This window comes from Oncorhynchus mykiss, chromosome 18, assembly GCF_013265735.2.
Source record: "Oncorhynchus mykiss isolate Arlee chromosome 18, USDA_OmykA_1.1, whole genome shotgun sequence".
Taxonomy (NCBI): Eukaryota; Metazoa; Chordata; class Actinopteri; order Salmoniformes; family Salmonidae; genus Oncorhynchus; species Oncorhynchus mykiss.
Window position 1 is genome coordinate 45,758,181 of NC_048582.1, and position 10,366 is coordinate 45,768,546.

At 43.2% G+C, this 10,366-nt stretch overlaps 2 protein-coding genes across 2 annotated transcripts in view; both read left to right on the plus strand.

The window, feature by feature from the left end:
* The window catches only part of LOC110496366 (partitioning defective 6 homolog gamma), a 46,758-nt gene extending 40,953 nt beyond the window's left edge, over window positions 1-5,805 (plus strand). The window contains exon 3 of the mRNA XM_021572228.2: window positions 2,790-5,805. Within this exon, the coding sequence (XP_021427903.2) occupies window positions 2,790-3,832 (1,043 nt within the window). The 3' untranslated portion in view covers window positions 3,833-5,805. The remainder of the gene's footprint in view (window positions 1-2,789) is intronic.
* A 182-nt stretch (window positions 5,806-5,987) lies between these two features.
* Window positions 5,988-10,134, plus strand: LOC110496367 (biogenesis of lysosome-related organelles complex 1 subunit 4). The gene is made up of 5 exons (XM_021572229.2): window positions 5,988-6,384; window positions 6,546-6,617; window positions 7,459-7,560; window positions 7,716-7,850; window positions 9,210-10,134. The coding sequence occupies exons 1-5, from the start codon at window positions 6,085-6,087 to the stop codon at window positions 9,297-9,299; spliced, it is 699 nt and encodes a 232-aa protein (XP_021427904.2). The 5' UTR covers window positions 5,988-6,084; the 3' UTR covers window positions 9,300-10,134.
* Window positions 10,135-10,366: the final 232 nt, after the last annotated feature.

The window sequence follows — 10,366 nt, forward strand, 5'->3', positions numbered from 1 at the left end:
ACTTTGCTGTAGGCTACTATTTACTAGTTAACAAAAAATCATGTATGTCATATAAAATATATTCATCCCACCCAGTATTGTAATCAAAACTTACCAGAAAGCATGTTGTCCTTGACTGTGACAGTGTAGCAGTGTGGGCTCATTAGTGTGCAAGATCTTGAGAATCAGCTGTACATGTGTTGGAAGAATGCACTGTGCATGCAGAGGGTTGCAATTCCATTGAATTGGGGATGGTTTAACCAAAATATGACGCAATACCTAGAATTGCCTTATATGTATCCCACAAAAAAGCTTAACTTTTTTTTTTTAATGAATTTTAGCAAAATTCCCAGACTTAACTTCCCATGGAAAATTTCTGGGAAATTTACCGGAAAGTTTCCGACCCTTTGCAAACCTAGCTGTGGCCATCTGTATATGTAGCAAGGAGTGCAGCAGTTTGCTTTCAGAACAGCGTTATTAAAACTGTGTTGTGTCCTGTCATTAGATTCCGTCATTAGTGTAGTGGGGAGGAGATGCAGAAAGTCATTAGTCGGCCTGGGAGGTTGGGTCAGTACAGTGGTGCACAAAATACTCCCACTGAAACTATTAGCACAGAGAATTGTCCCCCCCAAAAATACTTTAGCACACTTTTCCAGCAGAGGGAACACATCTATACCACGTGACCATATGGTTATCCCACTTGCATATGCTATTACGTCAAACACATACACCCAGGCAAGTGTCCACCCCAGGAGGGACTATGACTCGTGGCCCATTGCCATGGAAGTGGTGGATGCCCCCCCCCCCCCCCCCCCCCCCCCCCCCCCCCGTAGGACCTCTAGTTCCTGTTCCTGCAGCACTGTGCTTCACACTGTCCGGACAAACTTCCTCCTTGGATCTGGATCAACACAGCTAGCAGTACAGACATGTCCTGAGAGGAAGGTCACAGGATGAGTTTATTATGCCTGAGCAGTCCTCTCACTATCATACTGTTTCTCTGTTTCTGGCATTCTCTGTCTCTCCATGTCTCTCTTTATTTATCTTCCTGCCATTGTCAAGCTGGATAGATAGTAGCTACCTAATGTCATTTTCAGTGAGTGTTTTACATTTTACAAGAGGAAGTGAATGAGAGAAATTGTGCAAATGAACAAAGTTGTGATGAATGCTTTTCTGAAGGAAGAGCATTATGTGTATAAGGAGCAGAGGGGAGAAGAAAGGGGGGGGGGGGGTGCTAGTAGGAAGTACAGGGAAAGAAATGGCATCTGTACAGAACTCATCCAGAGCTTTTTGACTTCTCAAACACGGCAGAAAGACGTAAGATATCTGATGGCAAAAATGTTGTGGTGAATTGCATACAGGTGTAACTTCATCACCTCATGTGCGCTGCACAACAGAGACTTACCGATAGATATACAATGCTTTGGACTAACCAGCTCCCGCTTTCTCATGTTATGCTATTTACAAACAAACACGTGACTGGCTCAACTGTTCATAATGTGAGGGGTGGAATGAAAAGGGCAATCTGCTTTGTCTCCGAACGTAATGCACAAGTTGACTGTAGGTATTAACTTAAAAAGTTGCTATAAATATTCAAATGTATTGAACAACTTCAAAGAAGTAGTTTTGACAGTATTGAAAAACCATCCTGTGTTTTTTTTCTCCAAATACCCCAGTATATCGTATACCGCCTAAGCCTAGACATATTGGGTTGGTTGAAATGTTTTTATATATTTTTAAAAAAAAATAGTTTTGCTTGAACACACTCCGTTGCCCTTGCTTGCAGACAGCGAGTCGTGTACAACTGAAGCTCAGAATGATCGGTATTCCAACTGTAATCCCATCCTGGTGTTTGATTACAACTGTTCTTCCTGTGGCTCTGGTCCACCCCACTGACTGCAGAGCTACACCAGACCAGCACAGCACTCGTCAGGCTTTCTCTACGGCCCAGAGTGCAACAGGGTCTGCCACAAGTTCAGCCCAGTTGAAGCTTTGTTCTGAAGTGGAGGGAAAGGATTTCACAGTAAACAAGCTGCGGAGTTTTAATGATAAACTTCCCTTTGTCCTCAACTCCTTGTGTGGGTGTTTCTTTAGAGTGGGACTGGTAAACAGTCAGTACGCTGTGACTCTGGTCCCATTTTGGCCATGGTTTGGCTTGGCAGGCAGGCAGGGCCTCCCCAACAGCAGCTGTCTAAGCAGTACCAGTAAAGCGGGACAGCTCTGTCAGCACTGTCAGCACAGACAGGAACGCCCCACACACACACACACCCCCACGCTGTCAGCTCTGCTCTGCCCTCTCAGCGTTTTATTAATGACTCTAGGACTGCAATCTGGAATGTATTGGCAGCTTCACTATTCTGTTGTGTTGATGTCCCAAGTCTGGAATAAAGTTAATCTGTGTTCATGTTGTCATCTTGCAGTTTTATGTGTGTTTTGGTCATTTGTCCATTTTTAAAAACATGAAGGGTTGATGCTTGCTTTACCCAGGGGTAGAGTTAGAGGAGTTTGGACTAAGACCTGTTGACGTGTATGGTAATGAGCACTGCGTACATTTCTTGCTACAAATAAAACCTTTATGTATTGTGTTCTTTCAAAGGAAAACATCTGCTCACCATTTGAGGCTCATATGCTTCAAGTGAAGTGTCCCTGAGAGCTAAGCTGTTCTAAGTAGTTCTGTTCCGTGAGCAGTTGTTTTCTCCTGTCTCCCAGAGGCCTTAAGGGGTTCTATATTTTCTGTGTTTCAGTTCTTAGCAGTTCTGTTCTGGGTTTCAGAAAAGGCTCTAACCAGTTCTATGTCTCCTGTTGTGTTTCAGAGGAGGTCGACTACAGCAGCTATGGGACTCACTCTCTGACACGAAAGAAGAAGGCTGTGGTGGCGCTGCGGAATGACGTCAACAGGAAGCGACCTCACATCCGTATTGGCATGCCGCAGGACTTCCGGCCAGTCTCCTCCATCATCGATGTGGACATCTTGCCAGAGTCCCACCGCCGCGTTCGCCTCTACCGCCATGGTTCTGACAAACCCCTGGGGTTCTACATCCGGGATGGGACAAGCGTACGAGTGACGCCCCATGGCCTGGAGAAGGTGCCTGGGATTTTTATCTCCCGCATGGTGCCTGGGGGCCTGGCTGAGAGCACTGGCCTGCTGGCCGTCAATGACGAGGTCCTGGAGGTCAATGGCATTGAGGTGACTGGGAAGACGCTAGACCAGGTAACGGACATGATGATCGCCAACAGTCACAACCTGATTGTCACAGTGAAGCCGGTGAACCAGCGGAACAATGTGGTGCGAGCCAGCCGGATATCCGGCAGCTCCGGTCAGTCGTCAGACAGCAGCGGTTCCACTGGCTACCCCAGCCTGTCCACCGCAGCAATGGCGACCGGTGCCCATGGCTACCCCGACGAGCTGGAAAGCGATGAGGAGTCAGACATCGTTATTGAGAGCACCCTCAAGCGGCCGTCGAGGCGCTCCAGCGCATCAATGGTGTCCGTGGCTTCAAGAACGTCACGCTCCCATACCCAAGCCCCTCCCCAGGCCCCCGTGGAACCCACCAACCCCCCAATCCGACCCCTCTCTGTGGTTTCCACCACCTCCTCCCACTCCCAGCCCAGCCTCAATGGCCTTTCTCACCACGGCAGCCTCAGCTACATGCTGCACAGGGACCTGAACCTCCAGCAGCCCCAGTTACAGAACCCGCAGCATCACCAAACCCAGCACCACAGCAGCAACCCAGCCCTCCGGGAGAGCAACAGCAGCCTGCACAAAATCCTCAGCACCATGAGGACGGACCCTCGACATAGCCTGGCTCTGCCCCGGGGAGGGGTGGAAGAGGATGGCACCGTCATCACCCTATAATACACACACACCTACACTAATAATACACACATACACACACACATTGGACGTGAGCTGGAGCATCCCCTGCCCGGTATACCCACCATGAGAATGAACGTTGTTCCTCAAACCTCCTACTAATTTTGTTACATTTTTTATAAAACAAATAAGGACAGTTTATTCTGTATTGTTTGAGTTTTAAGGTTTTCAATGTCTTGTAAATGAGCATTTTAGGCCACTAATGTGTAGGCCTGATGGGGTTCACCTGCTATCCTTTAGTAGCCACTTTTAATCTGAACCTCTATCTCCTTTTTGGGACCAACTTTGAGCTTTTGTTTTTAAGAAAAATTCAATGTTTCTGTACAATGCTGCCTGTCTACTGATTCTCTATATCTGTATTTTACATGTGGATTCACAGGTGATTTATATTCTCCAATAAATTATTCTAAGCTTTAATAAGGAGAAGTGTTGGATCATCACATGTACTAAAACTCTTACTTCCCTTACCAGCAGTCATTTATACCTGGTACATTTTGAACTGCTATCAAGCAATACTTCCTACACTGAACATAGTCTATATCCTGTTTCGTCTTCTCCACTGGTTGTCTGTTTTTGGAGCTCCAGGAATGCAACATGCTCTCTGGAAAAAAGCCACTATCTGACTAGCACCCCTCTCACTTCACCGCTAATGAATCCTTATCTTTACTGTTTACTCACCTGCTTAGCTGTGAACCCTGTTAGTTACAGCAGGCAGGGGGATGTGAACCCTGTTACAGAAGACAGGGGGATGTGAACCCTGTTACAGCAGGCAGGACTGCTAAAAGGTGAAGGTGATAACACCTGAATCTGCATCTGCTTAACCTCACTCATTCACTTTCCTACACTGTGTTGGGCACACACATTGAGACCCATGTATGGATCCAGTGGAACTTTGGTTAACAAGCGTCATCTATCCATCCATGGTATGGTTAACTTTCATAGAGTACATGGATTCTGTGGGACACTAAGCCATCATCCATAGGTGGTTTGATTTTTGTATGGGATTCTTCTCACCATTATTCACATTGTAGTTCAAGGCTTTTAAGCTGTCAAGGTTTGCAAAGTATTATTTTTTAAAGTCTTATTGTTGTTTCAACGCTTTAAATCTCCAGGATTAACATAGGGTGATAATCCAATTTTGGTTCACAAATATGTCATTTGTGTTGCTCTTTCCTTTTCCTCTCCCCATAGGCTGCTTTGGTTACCTTGACACTGTTCTTATGACCATAGTGCGGTTATTCCATGCATATCTTTACTGTGCACAGTCAGTTCAACCCTGTTGAGTAGTGCTATAATGTGTTGGTCACTTCCCCCTTCTGGTAGTACCCTGTACCATCGATTGTGTGAGCCAACATATTCACGCCTAGGAAATATTACAGGTTTTATATTTATTACAGAAACATCTAGATTTTTCTGGAATAATGTCTATTGTTTTACTGTCTTTTTAATGTACATACGGATTTTATAATAGATTTTTACAAGGGAAAAAGAATGACATAAGAACAAATAATTCCATGAGGTGTTATGGTACGAGGATGATTATGATGGGGAATATTTCAGCATATCATGTAAACTGGACTGTTTTTATTCTATGGGATGATGATGATGCTGTACAGACATTGCTATACATTCTCCACACTTATTGGAGAAAAGGTTTGTAAAACACTTTGTGCCTTTTTAATTCATTTTAGTCCAGATATGTACTGAGCACTCAAATGTAAACAACAATTGAATGGATATTAGGGCTTGATCTGTAATTGCTCAATCAATATTTAGTAGGCCTAGATGCTCTTTCAACATAGTAAACCGTAAGTATCACTTCAACTAATTTCCACAGTTGAAATTCAAACCCTTAATGCAATTAATTTGAATTGTATTGTGAATATTGTGTTTATATTTTCTTACTGTTTTGTACGTTTTGGGAGATACATTTTGAAATAAAGGTTTAAAATGCACTTGCTGTCCAGATTTTCATTCCAATTTTCTACTGTGGAAAGTTGACTCATTGTTTCCTGTGTTTTTACACGTTTCTAATGGCGATTGAGTCATCAGATTTCAGTATTCAACTTCAGAGGAAATTAGTGAGAAATAGCCCTGATTTAACATTGCTCCTTTTCGCTTAGCTCTACTTGATCCTTGTAAGCCGCCATCAACATATTCAACCACGTGATTTAATCAGCTGACAATCATAACACGGTAGCTGAAAACAACAAAAATAAACAAAAGGGGGAAAGATGGAGCCTAGGATGGAAAATAGGGTAGATGTTCTCTCCCCGCTGGAGGAGTCCAGTGCCGAGGTGAGTCGGGACAGTGGCATCGTGTCGCAGAGTGTGAGCAGTTTATCCATGTTGAGTGAGGCCCTAAGCAATGGTACCGTGTCGCAAAGCCCCAGCTTCGACGCAGCAGTCTTGCGGAGTCCGAGCTTCAACTCCGAGGAACCCGACACGGACCCAGACCACAACGAGGAGGATGATATCCTGAGACACACTACCCTAAGTTACTCCTCTTACATCAGAGATACTGCTGGAGACGAGGTTAGTATTAATCAACCTTTCTGATGGATGTAAAATATATAATACTGTCTATGCTGGGAGGTGCAATAGCGCTAGCCAAAGCTAGCTATAACTGGATACGCGTGACAAGAGAAATGTCACTTGACTGGTTATAACCATATCCTGCTTTCTATACCCCACAGATCCTGGGTTTGGAGAAAAGTCTGGAGGAAATGCTTACTAGGGTGGATGAATTTGTTGGAATGCTTGACATGGTACGTGCTCAAAGATCGGCAGTATTTGAAATATGTATTTCGTTTACTTGAGTAATTTGTATTACACAAGGCTGAACTGCACTCTATTGTGTTTTTTAACAAGATACTTTCAGGAGCTGTAATTTGTATTTTCAAAATACTAAAATCCTTTTCTATACAATTTATTTTTTTATAGCGCTTCAGTTTTGTGGGCCCCTCACCCTGCATTGGTATCAGAAGTCTGATGGCACTATGGTGTGATAAAATAATCTGCGAAATCAGGGCTGTCCAACCCTGATCCTGGAGAGCTGCCATCCTGTAGGTTTTCACTCCAACCCTAATCTAGCACACCTGATTTGTAATAATTAGCTGGTTGATAAACTGAACCAGGTTAGTTACAACTGTGGTTGGAGCGAAAAGATACAAGGTACCTCTCCAGGAACAGGGTTGGACACCCCTGTGCCGAATTAACTGCATATAATTGTATATGTAAAAATGGACATTTGCAAAACATGCTGAGTATTATTGTAATGAGTTCTGACTGACACAAGGCTTATAATACCCAGTGTGCTTTGCAGTTCATTTTGGTATGTTCATTTTCACATTTTGGTAATTTAACTGACGCTTATCCAGAGTGACTAACAGTCAGTGCATTCAACTAGAGCAAGTCAAATGTTTCTGTAGCCGTTACTTATTGAGAATGTTGTTGCTGTTTGGGCCGACTACTTGGAAATGTATTTCTGTATTTTGTAGTTTGATACATAGCTTTTTATGGTATATTGTAATTTGTGCGCATCCCTGTATGTGCTGCTCATGTCTGTGAAAGTGGGTGAGAGATACAATTTTCTTGTTCTGGTTATAGATCCGCAACGACACATCACAGATTGTCAACGAGAACCTACCTCAAATACATAGAAAATCAGAAGAGATGAGACAAATATACAGAAAGATTGACAAGTTGGATGTAAGTGTGATTTACTTAACGTAATTGTTAATGACCAGGATGATGTCATTGAAATCCTGACATGATCTGTGTACCAAATGACACCCTATTCTCTATATTTGGTGCACAGATATGGTAGTTCTGTATCTGACCCTGTTCCCTGGTGTTGTGTCCAGGTGTTTGTGAAGATGGTGGGTGCCAATGTGAATGTCATGGAGGAGCATGTCACTCAGGCAGAGAAGGAACAAGGAACCCTGCCGGGCGCCTTCAGAAAGATCTTCCGTACCATTAGTGTCCCGAGCTTTCTAAATGTGAGGAGTCAATCAATCAATGCACATCTCAGTCAACCATTAAGGCAATATCCATTTGGAGTGTAAATGCTGTATTCCTATACTTAATCACTATCCCCCTGAACCAGTATCTCTGTGTTTTTTTTATTTTATTTAACCATTATTTAACTAGACAAGTCAGTTCTGAACAAATTATTATTTACAATGACGGCTTAACCTGGCCTAACCCGCACAATGCTGGGCCAATTGTGCGCCGCCCTATGGGACTCCCAATCACGACCGGGTGTGTTACAGCCTGGAATCGAACCAGGGTCTGTAGTGACGCCTCTAGCAAAGTCTTCTGTAACACCCAAGAAGTTCCAACTCAAACTGTCATTCACCAGCTCTGCAAGCGTTATAATGTCAAAATACATTTGCTGATCACCAATTGTGGAGTTTCGCTGAGCAACTATCTTCATTTTCTCCAGTTACGGCCGGTATGTACTTCCAAAAAAAGGTATAAATAAGAATGTACAAGCATCTGAAAAAAAAGCCTATTTGGCACCTCCAATCACTCATTATTGCCACGCACAGGTCGGAAGTCTATAACAGCTCAAAACATTGGAGGTGCCGAAGAGGCATTTTTTCAGTTGCTTATACAAAATGTCCATAACGTCAGTACATCAAAATCAAATGTTTCTTGTCACATGGGGGCAGCAGGTAGCCTAGTTAGAGTGTTGGACTAGTAACCGAAAGGTTGCAAGATCGAAACCCCAAGCTGACAAGGTAAAAATCTGTCGTTCTGCCTTTGAACAAGGCAGTTAACCCACTGTTCCTAGGCCGTAATTGAAAATAATAATTTGTTCTTAACTGACTTGCCTAGTTAAATAAAAGTTTAAAAAATACATGAAATGCTGAATACAACAGTTGTAGACCTTACTGTGAAACACGACCCTGCCAAGCGACACACTGCTTGCTTAGTCCGGAAGCCAGCCGGACCAATGTGTCAGAGGGAACACTATACAACTGGTGACTGAAGTCAGCGTGCATGCACCTGGCCCGCCACAAGGAATCGCTAGAGCGCGATGGGACAAGGACATCCCGACCAGCCAAACCCTCCCCTAACCTGGACAACGCTGGCCCAATTGTGCGCCGCCTCATGGGTCTCCCGGTCGTGGCTGGCTGCGACACAGCCTGGGGTCGAACCCGGGTGTGTAGTGACGCCTTAGACTGCTGTGCCACTCGGGAGACTCTATAATAATTACATTTTAGTTGTCCATTGCTCTGTGGATATATTTGTATTTTCAGAACTGCATTGTTGGTTAAGGGCTTGTAAGTAAGCATTTAACGGTTGTATTTGGCACGTGACTTAATTTATTTCCATAACTTTTGTCTCTACAGAAACCAGCCAGCCCCAGTAGGCAGCAGCATCAGGAGCTTCCCCCAGTGTTGAGAACAGATGATTATTTCATCTCACACCCAGGACACTGAAAGCTTGTCTCAAATAGCACCCTATTCCTTACATATTGTATTACCCATTGCTTTCTGGTCAACAATAGTGCACTATATAGGGAATAGGGTGCCATTTTAGGAGGCTATTTGAAACAGATGCCTGCAGCTCCCACACATCGCACATGCAATGGTCAGCCTGACTCCTCTTCAGGTGACCTCAGTCTGTATGGTTGTCTTAACTGGACCAGAGCCATAGATGGATACGGCTCTGGACCTGACTATAGACAATAATACTAGTGTCCTCTGGACTGGAGGATCTGACAGTACAACAGTTTCAACAAGCAATATAGTGTTGGCTCTCAAGACGCTGAAGAAATCAGACGATGCGGACACCTGAAAAAGGAAAATTGTGTTATTGATCTGAAGACTTCTTCAAGACTCTGTTTTTCAAGTGCCTCTGAGTGTTTCCCTTTATTTTATTGCGTGGTCACCTGTTGAATTAAATTGCTATAAGGAAAATGTTATTAATTGTCACACTTGTACTCTCACCAATCGTATGATTTGAAGTATATGATGTTCAAGCTTGAGTAAACCTTAACATGATGTTTTTGTAATGCTATTGTTTCCTGTTTGTATGGCCTAATACTGGAGTGGAATTGGCACTTAGTCATTCTCAACACACTGCACCAAGCAACATTTATTTGTTGAACATATTTTGTAATAGTTGTATATTCTTTGATACTTTTGTCACTCATGATCATCATACTAAATAATTATCAACAAAGTGGTTTCTTCCTTATTGACTTTATCAGTAAACCATCTGGAAAGCTGTTACTGAGTTTCACACCACCACAGATATCAAAATATATCAGAGGAATACACAGCTAGCTGCTACATAAAGCACTTGTTGAAAACTAAACTATTTTATGTCACTTTCTCCTTGCTACAAAGAGCTCATGTGTAAAATAACTAATAACTAAATAAAAATGTGTTCTTAACTGACTTGCCTAGTTAAATAAAGGCTAAATTAAAAACATCTGATTCTCAATGCTATATATATATTTTTTTTTTCACCTTTATTTAACCAGGTAGGCAAGTTGAGAACA

Coding starts and splice junctions, on each gene's coding strand:
- LOC110496367 (XM_021572229.2), top strand. CDS start 6,085: ATGGAGCCTAGGATGGAAAATAGGGTAGATGTTCTCTCCCCGCTGGAG. Junction 6,385..6,545: donor GAGATACTGCTGGAGACGAG/GTTAGTATTAAT, acceptor TATACCCCACAG/ATCCTGGGTTTGGAGAAAAG. Junction 6,618..7,458: donor TTGTTGGAATGCTTGACATG/GTACGTGCTCAA, acceptor TTCTGGTTATAG/ATCCGCAACGACACATCACA.